Source organism: Rhincodon typus, chromosome 16 (genome assembly GCF_021869965.1).
Source record: "Rhincodon typus isolate 14 chromosome 16, sRhiTyp1.1, whole genome shotgun sequence".
NCBI classification, from domain to species: domain Eukaryota; kingdom Metazoa; phylum Chordata; class Chondrichthyes; order Orectolobiformes; family Rhincodontidae; genus Rhincodon; species Rhincodon typus.
Window position 1 is genome coordinate 44,324,043 of NC_063347.1, and position 22,672 is coordinate 44,346,714.

The 22,672-nt window shown below is 38.5% G+C and overlaps 1 protein-coding gene across 4 annotated transcripts in view; it reads right to left on the minus strand.

Annotated features, from left to right (window-relative positions):
* The window catches only part of LOC109914264 (contactin-4-like), a 1,378,312-nt gene that overhangs the window by 634,823 nt on the left and 720,817 nt on the right, over positions 1-22,672 (minus strand). For all 4 annotated transcript variants that reach the window (XM_048606641.1, XM_048606645.1, XM_048606643.1 and 1 more), the window contains 3 exons: positions 6,776-6,979; positions 3,316-3,418; positions 468-649 (listed from right to left, as the gene is read on the minus strand). In XM_048606641.1, the coding sequence (XP_048462598.1) occupies positions 468-649; positions 3,316-3,418; positions 6,776-6,979 (489 nt within the window). The remainder of the gene's footprint in view (positions 1-467; positions 650-3,315; positions 3,419-6,775; positions 6,980-22,672) is intronic.

Below are 22,672 nucleotides of genomic sequence, written 5' to 3' on the forward strand. Positions count from 1 at the left end.
CCCAGGCCTAGATTCTCTTTGCAAAGATATGTTCCTCCCAATTTAAGAAAAAAAAATTCACACAGGAAACAAAAAAATAGTCGGGGGAAGCACAGCTGAAGAAAGTCTGTCCTTAGAAAAGAAAGACTAGTCATGGGACAAAGCCTTTGACATTATGTTTCCAACAATACAACCAGGCCATTTTCTGTTGTAGCCAGAACACTACATCAGGGTTGTATGCAAATTCCTTTCATCATATTCAATGGATAATTGAGAAGATTTCTATGGATCCAGTGCAAAACAACATTACAAACTATTTCTGAGCTGAAACATACGCTATTGATTTCTGCTGTAATATTTTCCACATGACATTGTATATTTTGATCTATGTTTGAGTGTAAAGTAAGATTTCGTCATGATACTTTCAATATCGTCAGCAAATATTGCTACTCTTTCATAAACATATTCCAGAGAATTATGAAACTTACCATAAAACACCAATTGTCCTCTCGCAGTGTTCTTTCCTCTTGAATTTTCAGCAGTACATTCATATGTACCGGAATCCTTCTGCTGAAAGTTTGTGATTTCAAGAACACCGTATGTTTTGTTCACTTTGACTTTGTCAGAGAAGGAGCTGCCAATTCTTCTCCAGCTAATAGTCGGGACCGGACTGAAACAGGATTGTTAAAAGCAACAAATGAGCAGCGAATAGAAGACAACCATTATTGTAACAATTGATTAAAAAGTATCCAGTGTTTGCATTGTGATGGACAATGAAATCAATGTGTTGGCCAATGAAATCAATGTGTTTCCTTCCTTCCAAAAATGCTGGAAGAAGTTCTGAAGCTTAAGTCCCACTTCTGATAATGCCTTTCTCATTTTATTGGAGTGAAATTGTTGGATGCCTGTAATTTGAACAAGAGAGATTCCCAGAGGAACCTTGCAATTTAAATGACAAATTGTGTCCACTAAAACTGTTAGGTGAGAGCAGGTCTGTTCTCAAAGACTTACTGTTGATAGCCCATGTACCCCTTTGACGGGTGAGGTATCCCTGCAAATATGATTCAATGACACCTTGGAAATGGTGGTCAGGGATCCTAAAGAGCGTGATGGGGAGGTGTCAGTAGCCTTTGGACTATTTGGGTCTGTTAAATGTGGAGAAGATTGTGTTGGAAACATGTATAAACCCTTGCAATTTTTTCAACGTGTCAAGATCTGTCATAAACTGTCAAGAGTGTGTACAAGAGGCAAAATAAGTTTTGATGAATGAGAGTCTTTTTCTCACTACAGTGTGTTATGTAGTATGGAACTATGAGAGATGCAATTTGTTTTTTTTTGTTCTGTGGTTGTAAATATACAACGAACTGCTTGGGTGGTGAAGGTTTAAAAGGAGGTGGGTAAAAAATAGGCATGAATAGGGGTATGAAGGACATTTGGGGTTGGATAGAGGACATAATGTTTCATGGATTGGCACAGATGAGGCATGGCCAATGTGCAGAGATACAGGTGATGAAGGAGGGCAACAGGGTTGAGGGCTGGAGGAATATTTCACATTTCAGGCCTTTTGGAGAGCTAAAGCACCTTTGGATTCGGTCCTTTGAGAGGAATAACAGATTGTTCAGTGGAGGTGAAGTATCCTTTGGGCTTGTGAAAAGGCATGTTTGTGCACAGACAGTGCATAAACTCAGGAACAAGCAAAGTCATCCAACAAGCCAATAGTCCAAGGAGTGGCAGATGAAGTTTAATTTAGATCAATGTGAGGTGCTGCGTTTTGGAAAGGCAAATCAGGGCAGGACTTATACACTTAATGGTAAGGTCCTGGGGCATGTTGCTGAACAAACAGACCTTGGAGTGCAGGTTCATAGTTCCTAGAAAGTGGAGTCACAGGTAAATAGGATAGTGAAGAAGGCATTTGGTATGCTTGCCTTCAACGGTCAATGCATTGAGTATAGGAGTTGGGAGGTCATGTTGTGGCTGTACAGGACATTGGTTAGGCCACTTTTGGAATACTGATTTCTGAAGAAGGGTCCCGACCCAAAACATCAGCTTTCCTGCTCCTCTGGCGCTGCCTGGCCTGCTCTGTTCCTCCAGCTCCACACCGTGCTTTTGTTGTAAACTTGAAAGGGTTTAGAAAAGATTTACAAGTAGGTTGCCAGGGTTGGACAGTTTGAGCAATAGGGAGAGGCTGAATAGGCTGGGGCTATTTTCTCTGGGATTTTGGAGGTTGTGGGGTGACCTTATAGAGGTTTATGAAATCATGGGGGGTCATGGATAGGGTAAATAGACAAGGTCTTTTCCCCAGGTGGGGAAGTCCAAAGCTAGGAGGCATAGGTTTAAGATGAGAGGAGAAAGATTTAAAAGGGACCTAAGGGGCAACTTTTTCATGCAGAGAGTGATGCACATATGGAATGAGCTGCCAGAGAAAGTGTTGGAGGCTGGTACGATTACAACATTTAAAAGGCATCTGGACGGGGACGTGAATAGGAAAGGTTTAGAGAGATATAAACCAAATGCTGGCAAATGAGACTACATTTATTTAGAATATCTGGTCAGAATGTACGAGTTGGACCGAAGTATCTGTTTCCGTGCTGTATATCTCAATGGCTCTATGACTCGAAATGAACCTGTGAAGCTGAAACTAAAAAAAAATTTCATGTATTTGTTTAGATTAAAAATATAGGAGTTGTGCTGCCTGACTAACCAACTGATCCAACTGTTTATTAAATTATGATGATGGTGACCACAAGGGATTGAGCACAAGTTTTCATGCCCTCACTTTTTATTTGTTATCAATGACAGCTTTTTATACCATAATTCCTGACATAAGTAACATGTCAGTATGTTCCCTGAGGTTTCCCCATGGAACTTTAGGTGAGTGTTTATGGAAATGGAAAGGAAAAGTGTGGCAGCTAAAGAAAATCAGTTGACATCGGGCTATAAAAGGTCAGTGGGATAATCGGGATTGAAAGAGATATATACAGGGGCACAGAGTGTCATGGTTGTGACATGGGGAGTATGCAGGGTTGGGGGCTGCTGAGCAGGACGGGTGTTTTATGTTTTAAATTTTTTAAAAATCTTTCTATTTCAATTTTAAACACAATGCTGGAGCCCCAACTCAGGTTTCCCTTGAGCAACCCTCAGGGATTCGCTACCTCTTAAGCTTCCAGGACAGAAGTGGCATTGTTGGCACTCATATGCAGCCTTAATATAGCACATTAATAAATTTCAGTCCTCGTGTTTTGCGAAGAAAAGATTTTGCAATCTGTCTGAGCAAAGTATCAATCATAAAAACGATCATTAGATCCCGCACGTTATCATGAAAATCCGAAAACCTACTTTCCCAGTGCAAAGCATTCCAGCTTCACTGTTGATCCTTTAGCTGCAAAGACTGTTTCTGGGAAACGAACTTCAACCTTTGGCTCATATTCACCCATCACCCCTGTTAAAACACAAGAGAAGCATCTTCATTCTTCACTGACTCCTGAACACTCAAAGTGTTACATTTTTCCTTGCACGGAAAGCAGTTTTTATGCATAATTAATTATGAACACCAATACCATTACCGTGTTACACTCATTTCTTAATGATGGCTAGTCAATTGTTCAAGGTATCGCAAATAATTATCAAGAAGTCTAAAATTGAAATGTGAAGCAGATTGTATCATTCAATTAAATATCAATGCAAGCATATAATTGCAGCCCATCTTTGAGCATAGTCAATTTAACAAGAGCTTCGTTCAGTCTGCAATTTTATTGTCAGTTTGTCTGGTCATTTCTCTCCATTGTATCATATTTCCATGTCACAAATCCACAGAAGATTGTAAGACATTTAAAATGCCAAATTGTGTTAGCAGTTTCACCTTTCATTTTCAGAATGTGTGTATAAGAACATCAGTATTATCTTGAAAAAATGTGGTAGAGACACCAATTACTTTCTTAAATGGCAGTAGCAGAAAATGAGGTTGGGAGAATGAAGTGTTCAATCAGTTGTAAAGGTTCTTAAGAGCCGCTGAAAATCAGAACAAATTAAATTATCAAAACTGCAGGATTCCTTATACCGTTTCCTCAAAAATTGCCTTTGAGCCACATTTGATGCGGTAACAACCTCATTTTTATTTTCTTTGTATGAATGATTCCATTATAATTTTGGTCTCTCAGCCAACTTATTCTACAGTTTCTGAAACACAAACAATTGCATGGAATTGTGTATTATTGTGAATATTATCAGTCATACTGCAGGATATATAAAGAACTGTAATTTTATTCATCATTTAAGGTTTTTGGCATGGGTAAATGAAAAGGGTCCAGACCAGAAACATCAGCTTTCCTGCTCCTCTGATGCTGCCTGGCCTGCTGTGTTCATCCAGTTCTACACCTTGTTATCTCAGACTCCAGCATCGGCAGTCCCTACTATCTTTGGCATGGGTAAAGTTGGTTTGCCGCACAAATGCTTCATTAATCTAATATAACATAATCTAGACAAGCTGTTGTCTGGTTGAAAATAAATCGAGCTCCTTAATGCCAATGCAACCAGATACCTAAGAAATTTTGCATATCTTTTTATATCATCAGGACAAACAAAATAGTTTTACACAGTAAAATACTTTGAATTTGTCCCTTCATGTTTGTCTATCTGCATCTTGCGAATTGCTCTCGAAGCAGAATGCAAAAATCAGGTGATTAGTGAACTCATAACAGCAAAATACTCCAGATGCCAGACTCCTGAAATAAAAGCACAAAATGCGACAAAAGCTGAGCAGATCAGGCAGCACATGTAGAGAGAGAAACAGAGCTAAGGGCTTGGACAGCTGACCTATCTTCAGAACTACATGTTCATGTTCAAACAGCATGAAAGGTCATCGCCCTGAAATATTAATAGTTTACCTCTTCACAAAACACCAGTGGACGTACTGACAATTTGCAACACTTCTTCTGTTTTGTACCACTCTCCGAAAACTGGATTGACTTTTTGCTAAATGAGAAATCATCACATTCAAAAGCTTAATTTGTCAGTGGGGAGAAAAAGTTGAAGGATTGATTATTATGCGAAATAAAGGGAGGGTTAAGGCCCATCTCCCTGTGAAGTTGAAGCAAAATTTGCACAGCTTGTTTTCTGCAGACATTCTTACTCAATTTGTGCTTTAATATCGGGGATTCAATGTTTCACAGAAGAAATGTGGGTGAACAGTATTGGATGAAAGCCTGCCATCATGCTTAGCTTCATATTTAACCAAGTTCTGTTTGCGTCTCCATCCAGACTATATTATTTCATCAGCTGCACAGTTTTAACTGAAAACATTAATGCTGTTTCTTTCTCCACTGATGCTGTCAGACCTGCTGATTACCTCTGCCCTCTCCATTCTTACTTCACATTCTTTGAAAATCCTGGAATATTCTTCTGCACACGATTGTTGCAGCACCAATAACAAATGGCAGCACCAATTCAAGGGGGAAGCACATCACAACCTTCTTTGAGCAACTCGAAATAAGGCACGAACAAAGTCTTGCCAGTTTGGTCCACATGCAAAACATGTGCTTAAAAACATGCAGATTTACATGCCTCTGATGTTTCATTGAAATGTTGACAAGCAATAAGCTCAACATATGGGAAAGTATTATTTAAGCAAAAAAATCTGCATGTAAGAAAATGCCATTATAACATAATTTTATAAGTCAAATTTGGGTGAAAATTTCATGTATTTGTATATTTTACAACGTTATTTTTGTCCTTCTAATCTTTGCCACATGAGAAACCCTTTGGCACAACATTTACCTGATACCACACTCTAAAGAACCACAATTACTTTTTACAAATTTAGTTGCAACATTCAATTTTGTCAAGGATTCAACTCCATTTGAGGTAATGCTATTTTTCTTTCAGAATGAAGGGTGCAGCTTTCTCCACCACCCTCTTCAAAATAATAATAAAAAAAGTACGCTTGTACAAGAACTATTATGAATGAAAATTACAAAAAAAAAGTCCATCAGGGTCAAGTTTTTCAAGGGATGTTTATTCATGGATGAAATATTTAACACAATGTGGATTAAACTTGAGCACCAATTGTCTGGTAAAAGCCCAAACACTCATGAATTGAAGAAATTAAAAGCTATGCACTGCACATAAACTACATTAATGCATCACAAGTAATAATCCCTTCATGTCTGAGTAGTTTCTTTCACTGAATGAATTTTTACTAGATGGTTCTCAGCAGTCATCATTTTTCAGTAATCATGAATAAATTATATCATGGACACATTTTGATCATCTTGTTCTTTTATATTGGTCTCTGCTCATTCTGAACAAGAAATTAATATTTAAATTATATGATAATGATTGAACAATTTATGTTTGCATCCCCAGTGATCGTGTTAACTGCAGCACACAGGAACTAGCTACATGTAGGCCACCTGAAGTACACAGCCATCCATTATTCATTTTGCTTCTTTTTTATGAGGGGCATGGGATGGGGGTTGGTAGGAAAGAACAGGAAATGTAGGAAAGGAGACAAAAAAGGAGACCAAAATCTATACCAACAGAGGGGAAATAGATATGCCCAATGATCTTATTAATAATTTGTTATCACTGTTAAAAGTGCTTGACATTACAAATATACATTTAGCTACAACTGTGTACAAAGCATATTAAAAGTCCATCATATTTAAAGCTCCATGAACAACGTATGTGACAGAAATGCAAACGCTTTTCATTTTGGACCTTTATTTAGATTTCTTACACTCAGGGTTGCCCAAGTAGGTGGTTATAGCCATCCATTGTTACAAAGACAGAAGATGCTTACCATCACTACGCAGTACCAGAGGGGTAGGTGGGCTCAGAACTCTCTTATTAGTAACTGTATTCTCGATCTCACAGATGTAGGAACCAACATCTGATACCTCCACTTTTGATATGTATAAGTTTCCAGTTTTTTGAGACACAAAGCGACGATTATCTTGTTCCACGAAGGTTGGAAACTGATTAAATATCCAAGTGTATTTTAGTTCTGAAAAAAAAGGTAAAAAAGAATTTGCAGCATTAATACACTTGCTTCATGTGTCAGATTGAATCCTTCAAAAATAAACCATAATGCATATTTAAAGACTAAAAGGAAGCATTATTTTTAAGATTTTTAAGTAAAGAACAAATACGTTTCTAGAAACAGCTTTTGCACTTTTTCTTTTTAGTGCAACGAAGAAAGGCTTCCATTTATGCAAGAGCTAAATGCTTTTACGTACTTTGCAGCCAATGTGGAATGAGTGAATTGACATTACTGTTCGAATGCGGGAAACACAGCAGCCAATCGACATACAGCAAGCTCCCAGAGACAGCACTGAGAGATTGACCAGATAATCTATTGTGGTGATGTTGACTGAAGGATCTGATAAAAACCAGGATGCAGCAGTTAGCTTTCCTCACTCTTCTTCGAAATAGTGACATGGATTTTTTTACTTCCATCTGAGAGTGATGTTGGGGCATTGATTTATTACCTCATTCAAAAAATAGCATCTCCAACAGTGCTGCTTTCCATCAATTCAGTGACATGCTGAAGAGCTACCAGCTAAGATTTAACTACTTAATTTATCACTACAATATTTTGTAGGATCATTCATGACAGAATGAAGCATCAGAAACAGAAAACAGCTGAAAGTTCCTTAAGCCTACTCTTCCATTTACTAAGATCTTAGCTGCTCCTCGAACTTAATTCAAATCTCCATATCCAATGATTCCCTTCAATTCAACAATCTAGCACTCTCAACTTTGCACATTCTCAATAACAGAGTTATTCTCCAGGATAGAGAATGCAGAAGATTCACAACTCTCCGAACAAAGAAACGTCTCCATGACTCAGTCCCAAATATCTGTCTCATTATCGTGAAACTAGGTCCTCTTGTTTGAGACTCGATATCCACAAAAGCAGCCTCTTCACAAGAACCCTGCCAAACCCTCTCTGCATTTTGAGCACTTCAATAAAATACCCCTCATTCTTCTAAACTGCAGAAAATACAGGCTATTATATACAAGCCCTCCTCAAATGATGGCCCTCCCTCAGAGGATTCCGTACAGTAAAGTTTAGTATATCTGATTTAAGAGAAGCATTCCAAGTATGGGTCTCACCAAGCCCCACTTCCATTATCTTTGTACTCTGAAACCTTTGCAATAAAGACAAACACCCTATTTCCCTTCCAAATTGCTGGTTATACCTGCATGCTTCTGTGTTTTGTGCATAAGGCAGTCTAAATTCCTTTGAACCACAACATTTAACAGTTCCTATCATTAGAAAAATCTTCTGTTCTACCATTATTCCGACAGAAACAAATAAATATATTTTCCCATTCTGTACTCCATCTACCTAGTGCTTGTCCTTAGTCGTGTTTTGGTGTACTCCTCGCGACTTATTTTCCCAAAAGCTTATGTCATCAGCAAAATTGGATACAGCACTCAATAAAATCACCCAGAAAGAATAATTAACAACTGGGGACTGTTCAAAGAAGAGACACTGTAGCCACAGATGACGAGGATATAGTTCCATGGAAGCCCTACAGGGTGGAAACAGGCCCTTCGGCCCAACAAGTCCACACCGACCCTCAGAGATCCCACCCAGACCTATTTCCCAAACCTACACATTCCTGAACACTATGGGAAATGTAGCATGGTCAATCCACCCAGCCTGCACATCTTTGGACTGTGGGAGGAAACCGGAGCACCCGGAGGAAACCCATGTAGACACGGGGAGAACATGCAAACTCCACACAGGCAGTTGCCCGAGGGGGATTTGAACTCAGGCCCCTGGTGCTGTGAGGCAGCCTAGCTAACCACTGAGCCATCGTGCCGCAGTTCATTCTGCAGTTTGCCACAGACAAAATCAAAACAGAGAAAGAAACCTTCTTTAACATAGGTGAAAATTTAAACCACAATAAGGAGAAAATTTGACAATGGAGAGAAACTGGACATTGGCCATTTCTGCCATGAAAGTCAGAACCGGTACCTGACAAGTACTGGTTACTTTTCCAGTCATCCAACTTGGCCAGCATTCCCCAACACCTCAGCTATGTAAAACAAACTAGGGCCAATACAATGATATAATAGGTACTAATACCCGAAGATAACAACATAGAATTTCAGAGACTGGGCCAGATTGAGCCCTGAAGTTGTCCTGAAAGGGCAAAAGGAGGGAGTAAAGAAGGAATCAAAATGGGGACAAAAAAACATGCAGCCAAGTACACAATCCAGTGTAAAACCATAACAAGTTCCAGTTAGTCAAAAACCAGGAGAATCTGAGACACAGTAAGCTTAAAAAAAACATGCTGATTATCACGTAACTGAAACATAAAAATCACACCTAGCTTCGGTAAAAGCAATACATATACAGCAGCGATACCGTGTCTAGATTGATGGTAACTGAACATAGAACAGATAACGTATTAATGAAATGTCATAAGATGATTGGTTTATTGTGTTGCTAAGGCATATGATCAAAATGTAATTGGACAGGAGGAAGTACGGTTATGTATAAAAATATAACTCGAACCACCTGTATCAGATTTGCCCTATTGGGCTGTTAGAATCCGCAGATTAATTCTTCTTTATTACTTGCAAGCAAGGAGAAGTCATGCAGTGTACTACCGTCTGACGAGTTGTTTTTTCGACAGACCCAACAATGTTAAGTACTTCCACCGCTGGCAATCACATTATAGCGAGAGAAGGACTTTGTACATAAACAATGAGGTGGGCAGCAAAGAATTGACAGAGATTATTTGCAAGAACTCATGGAGTCAAACTCTCCATGAAACTTCCTGAAATTGACACTTTGCCAATTTTTGGTAAAAATGCAACCCATCGTTTTTCTCTCCCTGCTCATCCAAACAAATCGAAAGTGTATTTTATATTTTTTTAACTTCCAATAAGATCCGACATATTAATATTTCATGTATGTAAAAGTTACATTTCAATGCCAGAGAAGTTCTTTCGCCCTACTATGTAAATGGGTACGTGCAACTAAAATGACGACCTTTTGTTTTCAAGCTATGTCGCTAACCCAAGCTTAAACAAGCAATTTCTAGACATTTTTTTCTATAGAAACCTGGATGCACAATTGTATACTTTGCTTAGTCATAAGCCTTCCTCAAGTTAATGAGCGAAAAGGCATTGCTCACGGCTGTAAAAACTCTATGATTCTGAGCAGTTCTGAGGAAAGGTCACTGGACCCAAAACATTAAGTTGAATTTCTCTCCACAGATGCTGCAAGACCTGCTGAGCTTTTCTGAAAGCTCCTCCTTCAAGCTGTTTTAAAATAAATCACCACGGTTGCAGAAACCCCCCTTCAAGCTCATTATTAATTCTTCAGATACACTGAAAACCCCAAATATTACCAATTCAAAATTCAAAAATCCAATCTTATAATAAATGAAATTAAAATTAAGAATACATCACGCAGCTTATAACTTAGGCTTTAGTCCAGGTATGGGAAAGAAAAAGCACTGAACTCAAGAGGCATGATGAGAGTGACCGCCACTGTCATCAAGGCACTATGTTACCAACAGTGGCATTCAGGAGATTACAACATTGAAGTTAATCAAAATCCTTGGGAGGGGTATGCGGTGGGTGGGAGGTGGTGTTCTTAGTAGATACTCTCCCCTGGTTGGAGTTGCAGCTATCACAAAGTTCATGGTCGTTGGAAGCCAACGACTTCAATCTCAGAACGTTGACGCAGGAGACAACTTTCAGCTGCTTCACCAATGAATTTCCAGCAGACGACCAGTAGTGTGGATGTTCACTGATGATAGCAAAGTTTGCACTGTCACTGATATCCTATTTCAGTATCTGAAGAGTTATGTCCATATGCAGCAAGACCTGGGCAATATCCAAGTTTGGGCTGATTAATGGCATGTAATCTTCATGCCACACAAATGTCAGGCAATGACCATTTCCAACAAGAGAGAATTCAATGATCTTTCCTTGAAATTCTCTATCAATGGCATCACTGAATTCCCCCACAGTCAAAATCCTGGGAGTACCACTGACAAGAATTGATATAGCCGTATGAATATTCTGGCAATACAAACCGGTCAGAGGTTGGAAAATCTGTGGTGAGTACCTCGCCTCTTGTCTGCCACTTCCCAGGCAGAAGTCATGACTACAATGGAATAGTCTTTATTTGCCTGAACGTGTGCAGAGTCAACAACAGTCCAGAAGATCATTTCCATCAAGGGCAAAACATCTCAGCTGATGGGTATTCAACCACCAATTTCAATAATCATTCTGTCCAGTACTGACACATACTAGCAGCAATGTGGATCAAATGCGCAATTCATTGCTGCCACTGAGGAAGGGTCCCTCAACAGCACATTCTCTGAAACCTCTATCTGTCAGAAGAACAGGGACAACAGATGCATTGAAACACCATCACCTGCAAGTTTGAATCCAAATCCCAAATTCCATCCCAACTTGGAACCATATTACATGTCATTCACTGACACTGGAACAATATGGTCCCTTCCAATCAGCTATTGCTATTGCCAGGGCTCAAAGGTGCATCCTGAATACCAACGACCCAAAATTCAAAACTTTTCCCACCGCAAACATACTTTATCAGTTCATTTCTGTTAATGAAATCATCAAACTGTTTGATGATACTTACATTACTGAATAGTCACTTCTGCTTCAGTGGCTTAATTTCCATAAGAAAGAGGCAGAATTAGGTGGAGCATCCATCCTTGCCTGTCTTCCTTTTAGATAGTTGACCAGGCTGTTCCCTCCTCCTTTTGCCAGTAGGAACTGCTCTGCTTTTAATCAGAAGTGTGCTGAAATGGGTCTCTACTTCTCATCCTGCCCTACGTACACTTTTCTGGTTGGCCCATTTCTTTCATGGTGACATGCTTGGCCTATTTTTATCTCCAGCAAACTACCCTAGAGCATGACGCTGACCCCAAGTCATGAGACCAATTTGAAATTCCATTGCAAAGATGATGGGGCATATGGCTTCCTTTTACATGGGAACAATGTTGAGATTCTGTCATTTTCAATGGCAAGTAAGGACAGACAAAAATATTGGTCCAGCCAGCAGCCCCCATGTTGAAAGAAAAGATTTTTTATTAAAATAATATCAAATTTGGAAGCACATCACAGTTTCTTCAATAATGCGTATTTTGCAAAACATCCTTTCAATAAAAAATGGTGGACAGTTGAATAAGAAACTGATACCCTCAAAAGAAATACTCATTAATTTTCCAGTCCCTATCAAATAAGATATATTTCAGATTTTTCACTCAAAATTCAATGCAAAAAGAAAGGCTAGTGTCTAAAAAGAGGTTCTGACTAATAGGACCCAAGTTGCCTGAAGCTGTGATGCAAAGCTGTGCTCAACATTCAAAGTAACTTTTTTTGTAGAAGACTGGTAAGTAATGTGAGAGAGATAACATTAAAAAGAAAGAAGAGTTCTAAATAAATGCAGGAAAATTTCCATTCCTGGTTTCAAACTGACAATAATCATTTCATCCAAAATATAAATCAGGGAATGTGTGCCACATTTTCTTCAGAACATATTTTATGATCATTTTTGAATGAACTATTCCCACTGATGAGACAAAATGCCAGCAGCAAGTAAATAACATAATTAACAGACTAAAATAAGGTCAGTAAAACTAGGCAAACCGGTGAACCATAAATTCATTCCACTTTTCTACAATTCACTACAATCAAAATGAAAGCTCAAAGTTTGAGGTAAATTATAATTCACATTACTATATTATTTCAAGATGAAACATCATAAAATTTTCATTCTAAGGTAGCCAGGAGCCGGGTAATCTGAGACAGCAAGGTTAAGAGCAGAGTGGTTATCAAGGGCAAGGTCATGACTGAAGCAATGTGGTCAGAGTGTGGCAGTTCTCTTTAACAGCAACTTAGCTCATCCACCCATTTGGTCATTGGATGTATTCGGAACTGAATTGTGCAGGTTTTTGATTTATAAGGGAGTGAAAGGGAACGCTGAGGCAGGCAGGAAAGGGACCTTGAGGTCACAATCAGATCGACCATGACCTTACTGAATGGGCTACTCCTACTCCTATTTCTTCTGATCATTTGTTCTGATAGATTGTGGCAGCATTGTACAAGGACATTCACAGGGCACGTCCACAGGTAAGCAAATTCCTTGATAGGATATGGGCAATGCTAGCATTTATTGTGTATCTGTGATTGTCCAGGGTGTGCTAAACAGTCAACCACATTGTCATGGGTCTGGAGCCATTTGTAGACCAGACCAGATTTCATAGAATCCCTACAGTGTAGAAGCAGGCCATTCGGCCCATTGATTTGACACCAACCCTCCGAAGAGCATCCCACCTCAAACCTTCCCCCGTACCCTATTCCTGTAACTCTGCATTCCCCATAACTAAGCATATCCCTAGACACTATGGGCAATGTAGCATGGCCAATCCACCTAACCTGCACGTCTTTGGACCGTGAGAGGAAACCCATGCAGACACAGGGAAAATGTGCAAACTCCACACAGACAGTCGCCCGAGGCTGGAATTGAACCCAGGTCCCGGCTTCTGAGGCAGCAGTGCTAACCACTGAGCCACCATGCTGCCCTGACAGATTTCCTTCCCTAAAGGACACTCATGAATAATAGATAATGGTTACATGATCACCATTAGACCAGGTAGATGAGTCACATTATTAACTACTGCAAAAAATAAAAGTAATGCAATTTGTTAAAACGAAGTTTCTTACATTTCATAATATAATCACAATTAATACATAACTTAATCAGGTATCAGCAGATCCAATTCAGGCCGATAGCACACAAACGTAAACACATAAACGATGTGCAGTAAGGTTGGTGAATTGATGGCACTGACAGATCATGGGATTCTGATGCGATAATAACAGAGACTTGACACATGAAAGGGAAGGACTGGGTATCAATTTATCCTGGATACCCAGATAGAGCAGAAGATAAAGGTGCTGGCATGATAGCATTGCTTGACGATATATGACAGAGCGAGGAAAAAGATGTTATAAGAGGGGTCAATGAAAGAATTCATTTGATCAGAGCTAAGAAAAAAGAACAAAAACGATGCCATTAAACTGCGTGAGATGTATTCTATGGCCAATTGACCGGTGGAAAAGAAATCGAGGCTCAGGTTTGTGGGGGAAAGTGATAATGAGGTATTTTAATAATCATATTTTCAAATAATAATAGTATGAATGATGAAGGAGAAGAAACATTTTGGAACTGTGTTCAGGTGAACTTGCTCAACCAGTGAAAGCCCATTGAAGAAGAAGAATTGCCACATCTGATCCTCGGGAATGAGTTAGATGAATTAAGCCACTGTAGTAGGTTTGGGAAACAGTAATCATAATATCATGCATTTCAAATTAACTGTGGAAAAGGCCGAGAGACTACCTAGAGGAAAAATATTTTTGAGGCATGTGTTGATTTCACTGGGTTGAGAATTGATCTGTTCCTGACAAAGTCGCATTAAATATAGGGAGGCAAAACACAAATAAACAATGAGCTACCTTAAAAGTGTTATGGACGAGACCAGACTCCCCAAAATACATTAGGTAGACAGCTTAGATCCAAGCTTTCGTACTTTTTTAAAAGTCAAGTGTAAGGTGCCGTGTTCCACATACAATTTGATTCATCCACCATTAAGCTTTAATCGAAACACACTTTATTCTCACAAAGTTAAAATACAGCCAAAAAAAATGGTATAACTTCACTCTGCTGACATACTTAACAAGATAATGTATTATTTAACCACTAATTGTCAACTGCTCCAATATAGGCAGCATCCCATAAACACACCCTCGGCAAAGGCAATTCAGCAACACAGTTCTTATACACACGTGCTGTCTCTCTCCAGTCCAGCAGAAAGAAACACTGAAAGAAATAATCTGCCCATTTTGGTTTTTATGTCTAGCATTTCATTCGAGCAGTAGAGAACTCAAGCTATCAGCTCCCCACCAACTAAATGAGAGCAAAACCAAAATCCTTTGGGTCTGTGTGAGCCTGACCCGCCCATTCATGATTCTTTTATTTTACTAAGAGAAAAAAACACCCAAGGAGAACTGAAAGCTGTTTACCAACTGTCAGTCTGAAGGAGACATTTCAATACTACTATGACAACACTCCTCTGCAGGAGAAACAGGACAGAACACAAGTCTTAAAGGCACAGTATCATCACAAAAGGGAATGGTTTGGTATGGTCAGGAGTGGTGTGGCGAGATATGATGAGCCAAATTGCTTTGAGAAGAGCTGAGATGGATTTAATGTCTGAATCACCTCCTTTTGTTCAATGAACATGTAATAATTGTTTAATTCTAACATTATGAAAAATATTTTTAAATTCTGCTCATTCTCTTTCCTTACAATTTAAATGAATTTGACATTTTATTTTCAGTTTCACGAGATATATAGCAGTAGATTTTTCTGGTTGACAGCTTGTGCTGTTCAGTTGCTTAAGAAGGTACATAGCTCTTTCACATTTTCACATGGATATCTAATTCCCTGTTGAGGGTCCTGCATAATTTTGATTCCCTAAATTAGACTATGCTCCGGTGTAAGCTACTACAGGAAGTCTGTGGGAACGAGAAAAGACTAAAATGTGGCCCATATTTTAGGTTCTGCAGGTTCATTGGCGCAGCAGCAACAAAATCCAAACAAAATCTGCAGATGGGCTCTGCACAAAGAAGAACTTTATGGTTCAATTGGGCTTTATCTCTAAGTAAAAATGAGTAGTACAAAAAACAAACCTCACAACAATTTGGACAAACAAATTAATTTTTAAACAGTTAATGCAGTTAAATTGAAATGATGAACCATTATCTCGATGCATTGTCTGATGTTGTTTCAAAATCAGCAATAAAAGGAGATGAGTTATACAATACATGTTGCAAATAATTGAGCTTCTGAGTCTAGACCATAGAGACTAAACCCTTGGAGCGCCATAAAGGCCTGTTACTATGCAACTCAGATTGCTGTGAATTTCACTGAAGGAAATAAGCGGTGAAGTGGAAATTACCATTATGATAATTGATTAGCAAATTGACAGTGAAGAATGTAAAGCCTATTAGATGTGCATTTTATGGAAATTACTAAAAGTCCTCAAAGACGGGTAGACAACAAGAACATTTTTTCATTCAGTGAACAAGTCTTCAAAGAGGTAATTTGTTGATTTGCAGTGTGGTTAATTGACTAATCAAAGTTTCAACAAAAATGTATCAGATTCACAAAAATCAGTTAAAAATAAAACAAATTCATCAAAAATATCTCAATTCCACAGTGTTTTTCCTGCCAACCATGTTACACAGAGATTAAGTGTGCTTTTTGAAAGTTTAAAAGGGAGAGGAAAATAATTGAATGAAAATGTGCTCTGCATTAAGCAGAATTTTTGAAGTTCATGCTGCCTTTTCAGTCCTACTCATTGTATTTTCTGTTTTGATACTCTCTCCTGTATCATTGAGCAGTTTACTGTTCGCAATAGCTCCTTTTCATAATCAATCTCCATCTGGTTGTGCTGCTAGGCCTTTCTTGGTGCTGTAACCAGCTTTGAGTCACATTTGGTCAGGCCTGAATTATTCTCTAAAGTCTCTCTTCCACTCTGTCTGAAAGCATCACAACTTTATTTCACTACTCTGATAGTGTGCAAACTCATGAAGCTCACTTACTGTTTTGAATTTGCTTCTTAAAACTCTGTTACTCAGTGGATAATCAGTCATAATGTTGAAGAATTGTTGATTGCTCTTGAAGGCACTGCCCAAGTATTAATGTAAGTGGAATGTTTGTAAACAAGCGGAAGACATACTGCAATAAACTTGGTAATTTGGCCCTATTTTTCATAAATTAATGCCATGGAAATGATGCAGCCTCAAAAGGGATCATTTGGGCTCTTCATCACCCATCTGCATCAGCAAAGTCTGCTTAAAAAATGGAACAAAATTCGATCCTGTTCACTTAATTGTGCCTCTTTCAAGGATCATTCAACTTGAGCAGATGGGGCAGCAAAGTGGAGAAGAAGTGGGGTTGCAGGTTTATTTGAAAGGAGTAAATGGCAAAGAGAGTCTGGTAGGATATTTGTCACAAATGTCTCTATCTGGAACAATGCAGATGCCTCATGCATACATATGTATACCATTCAGAGTTGGCTGAAATTATGATAGTATTGATACTTAAAGAAAAAGCAGATGCTCCACTGGGATCTAAAGCAGACGATAAGTTTGGATAGAATAAAAAAGACAATAAAACTTTAATAAGGAGGGGAAAATGATAGTATGAGAGAAAATAGATAGTAATGCTTTTATGGATATTTCAAAAAGAAATAATTCAACAAAGCAAGCGGTCTTAAGCCTGTGCAATTAGAAATGAAAAATAAGGAGATAGATGAGTTGAAGAGCTATTTGGCATTTTTTTTGCTGCAGTGGAGTCAAGTAATATTACAGAAATAGCTGCATGTGAGGAAATGGAAGAAAGGGAGAAAGTCAAAAAATTATCATCAACAAGAAAATGCTACTGAGTGGACTGTTATAGCTGTAAGTTGACAACTGTGCAAGTCCTGATGAACTACATGCTTGAGTCTTAAACAAAATGGTTAGAAAGACAGTTGATGCTCTTGTTTAAATTTCCAGAAGGCATATCATGATATGCCACATCAAAGGCTACTGCAGAAAATTAAGACTCATGGTGCAACAGCGAATACAACGGCATGGACAGAAAATTGACTAACTAACAGGAAACAGGGAGTGGGAATAATGAATCATTTTCTGGTCGGTAATATGTACCAAGATTGGCAAGAGTGTCACAAGGTTGGCAAGAGTGTCACAAGGTTGGCAAGAGTGTAGCAACATTTTACCATTGATATAAATTACTTGGATGAAAAGACCAAAGGGAAGGTTGTGAAATTTGCTGATAACACAGAGATTAGGTAGAAAGGTAAATTGTAAAGAGGGCATAAGGAGAATACTCAGCAAAAAAATAAAAGGTTGAGTGAGTATTCTGGACCAGAAGTCATGTTCGGTCAGTTCACAGAGTTTGCACAATATGCAGTGAGAAATGATCTGCTCAGAATAACCGTTATCCCAAAGGATGGCTTTGATCAGATATGAGTGCTTAATTTAAATGGTGGTTTTGGCAGGGATAATTTATTGAACAGCAGGGATAAGAATTTATTTGGAAAAGTCATGGGAGAATGTACCTCCTCCAGGAGGATGTGAAAGGCTGAAGATCATCAATTTTGCTGCCAGCAAAGCAGGAAACCTCCATTTTATCTGCAGAAGGTAAGCCATGGCAGGAAAAATTATACCATCTTCAAAATTAACTAACAAATAAAGGCCAAATAGAATACAAGTTGGATATCTTGGAGAAAACAGTTCTTAAGACATAGAATACTTCAAATTAAAGACTAAACACTGAATAGACAATAAAGTAGACTACTATATTCAATAGAACCCACAGGTGATGAAATTATACACTGGTAAAACACAAAAGACACAGATAGATTTAAATATGTTCTACAAGCTTGGACAATTACTTTAATCTGAGAGCAAATAAAATCCTTGAAGACCAATATTTAACAGAAGAGATCAGCATCCAAGGAGTATCCATGGAAAATGTTATGAACAATCTCACTTCTTAGAGAAAAACTGACACGATGGAGCTTTAAAATCAACATCCAAAAGAGACAGAATAATTGATAAGTCTTTGTTCAATTCATTATTGTCCAAGAAGGATTTGAGTTTACAGAAAACTGCTCAAATTGTGTTGGAAGTAGAAATCAGAAAGATTCACATCCTGAAAGATTTACGCCATTCAACACAGATCAGAGTGAGAATAAAGATCTGCTTAGACAGATTGAATGTGGGCTGCAGATGAGTCTATAAGATCAATACTGAGGTAGGACAACCAATGCTTACTGTTTCAGGACAAAGTCAATAAGAAACTACCAGCACACAGATTCAGAAACTGATTGGTTAATCAGTGTAAATCTTTTCGTCCTGGCGCAGCTGTTTTCCAGGAAGGAAATTCACAAGATTAAAGGTCTCCTGGATTATGTTACGAGCTAATTACTTGATTCATCAGGGAAGAGTTCAATGGCACCCGAAATTCAGGAGACTATCAGGCCTCCAAACAAAGTTACAGACCGACGAGATGGTTCAGCAGGAGCAACATCCTCAGCAATGAATGTCAAAGAGATAAAACGTCCTCCCGTGAAGTAAGGCTTTACAGAACATTCAGAATCAAGAACATAACTGAGGTTAACACTCCTCAATCCAAAGACTCACCTATCTTTCAAGTCTCAAGACAGAACGTTCAGCAGAATTGTGAAATCTCCAGACCATCGATATCTATGAAGTTCATGATTCAGAGAAAGATGAGATAGAGAGTGTAGAAATAGCATCCATGGGGTGTTAAAAAATATTTGGGGGAGATGTTGTATGGGGTGGTGTTTCTGAAATGGTTGATGTTGGAGACTGCATTTGAATTCACCCGATTTGATGTCCTCATATAGGCTTTGGTGCAGAGAAGGCAACTTATCTTAGAATCTTATGGAGTCAGATAAATCAACACGTCTCCTCATATTCTTAGTAGCAATGCTTATCTTACGAATGTCATTTGTAAATGATTGCAGCCATGCATGAAATCTCTTCTTGTGAAGACTCACTCATATTATTTCAAGTGTCAGAGTAAACTAAATGGACCCTCAGTCCCAGGTGAGGAAAGAAGGTTAGTGGCAGCATTCTTTGGCCCATTAACACAAGCACTGACCCCTAGATGGGGTTGGGGTCTGTCAGGGGGTACACGCACAGATCAGTCTGTGGTATAGCACTGAATGACAGACTCCAGCTGTAGGATTTTTGCATTAATCTTCACCTGCAGTAAATCTTGAAGCTTTGGTCAGAATTAATGGAATAATGACAATGAACACTGACACTTTATGATTAAGAACTCTGTGAAATCCCCAAGCCATTTGCCAATTGGAAACAATCCAAAAGAACAGCAAATTATTTAAAGGTTAAAAAAAGTTTAAGGAGAAAGTATTGAGGGAAGAATGTAACAAAATTAGCTCCATCAATGCCTTTGGCATGTTTCAGCAGCTAGTGGTCTGAATGGACACACAAGGGAAGCCAGCAGCTACTGAATCCAACAATAATTAATCAGAGTAATAAATCTCCATCAATAGGATTATGCCATTTAACACATTAGAAGTCTCAAGATCTGCACACACTCAGCAAATAAAAGTAATGTTGCAGTAAAATAAACAAAAAGAGAACATGACCTGGAAAGTGACAGTCAGATTTGTAGCATGGGATCAGAAGCTATTTTGAGAATATTATCCACTCAGAACATTTTGGCCCCTGCTCAAGTAAATGCCAAAGATTTTAGTAATACTAATTTGTTGATATGTCATAATTTACATGTACTTTTTGTTTAAGTATCATAAAAAAAATTTCTGGTAATATACTGAATGTAATTTAAAACAATGGAGAATTAAATGACTTATTCTTGTTCTGACTTCTTTTGGGTGCTAGGATGAGCAATGTTTGTTCTGAACCCTCTAGGACTGTTACATCTGGTGCATGGAAAAAATATTTCCATATTATTAAAACGCTTATAGCCTCTACTGTCTTTTTAGAAATGTGGATGTGAATGAGAAGGGAGTGAGGGAGTAAAACTGGTCTCAATTTGTGGATCAAATTTGTTCAGTTTTATGGAAACACATTAATGCTTTTGCCCAATGGTAGGACTACATTTGTACAATCTCATTATGTCAAACAAACATTGAACAAAGTTACCAACTTCAAACCAGGACTAGGAAACTAAACAGAGATAGTAAGAACTGCTGATGCTGGAGTCAGAGATGCTGGATCCTGATCCGAAACATCAGTTTTCCGGTTCCTCTGATGCTGCCTGGCCTGCGGTGTTCCTCCAGCTCCACACTAGTTATAGGAAACTAAACATATGCTTTGTTTATTTAAAGATATATTATGTGATTGCTCAGCAGACAGATTTCCTCTCTATATTCAGCTATTACCATCACAGAAAAGCACAACTGTAACTCCTGTATATGACATGCTGAAAGCTAATCTGTACAATGGCTGCTGATGACATGCTTTCCATCCTGGTTGCTTGTTCTGAAAACATTTTCTCTGAAAATGAATATGGAGAACAACAGCAACACCTGAACAACTCAGTGCAATTTTGAAGTGCGGTGTTGCACACCTCCAGAGTGTTGAGATAAATGATGAGAGAATAACCCATTTTCTTCTTTGAATCAAGCTGCTGAACACAAACTAAATGAGGAATCACTTACTGTCATAGTTGACAGCTGAGTCAAAAGTCAGTGCTTTCTGACAGTGCTGCTTTCCTTCAGTAATGCTTCAAAGTATCAGCCTTGATTATGTCCTCAAAAGTCCTGAAATAGGGTTTGAGTCATGACTTTTATACTTGGATGCTTGCCAGCTGGAGCAGCCATGCTCCAGTACACTAGAATGGAAGTGGTGAACTTGGCGTTTCAAAAGTATAAATGGTAAGAGAACTATTAAAAGAAAATAAATGTTGAAACGTTTGATGTCTGCTCTGAAGTGAAGATGTACCCTGACTGACACAAACTGCAATAAATGAAAGTGATCTAAACCATTACAATGCTATATCATCAGTATTAATTGAACTGGATTTATTTCCGAAGACCATGTTGCAAATTTACATTTTTAAGCCAAAAAAATCAGAGATACAGACAGTCCCCGGATTGCAAATGGGTTCCGTGCTGGGGTCCGTCCACAGGTTGGTTTGTACACAAGTTAGAGCGCAATGCAGTGCAATATAAAATAGCCGTTTTTATGTGCAGGAAACATTCGTATGTCGGACCTTTAAAATCAGATGTTCATAAGATGGAGACCCCTGTAATAGAATGTGCAAGACGGTGCCCATCCTGTATGTGAACAGCTGTTTTCTTTGCCGGGCATGTGATCAAATACAGCTAAAAGTGACGGAAAATAATCGAGATACGAGGAACTGCAGATGCTGGAGAATCTGAGATAACAAGGTGTCGAGCTGGATGAACACAGCAGGCCAAGCAGCATGTGTTCATCCAGCTCTACACCTTGTTATCTGGGAAATAATCAAACCTCCTTTACCAGGATTAACAGGGTGAACAAGAAGTTACTTTGGGTCTTTGTAACCTCACAACCTCAGCATAAAACATTTCACAATTCAATATTGAATGGACTCTTTTTGTAGGACAGGCCAAAAATATAATTGGTCCTTGAAGCATTATTTCTGAGAAATTTAAATTCTCTTACATTGTTGCCTCAGTGTGAACACATCTAATTCCTGATTCTGACCCTGGGCATTCCAATTAGGTACAACACAAAACTATATTTTAAATGGTTGATGAAAACATTTGGACTCGAAAAAAAAAGTTCTATTGTTGGGCTTAATAACATTGTAGAACTTGCCAAAGAGACAGAAATCAGACCAAACACAGGAGTTTCGCTGATGATAATAATTCTCACAACCATAATATTGAGCACACATAGAGGTCATAAATGAGCTGTGAGTTAAGAGAAAGACTGCATATTTCTGAGATCAAACAACAACAAATTCTGTACTTGTTTATCACAGTGATGGAGTGTTTATCTTGAACTATTTACAACTATTCAAGCACGGTTGACTTTTATTTTTCAAGATTCATAGCCA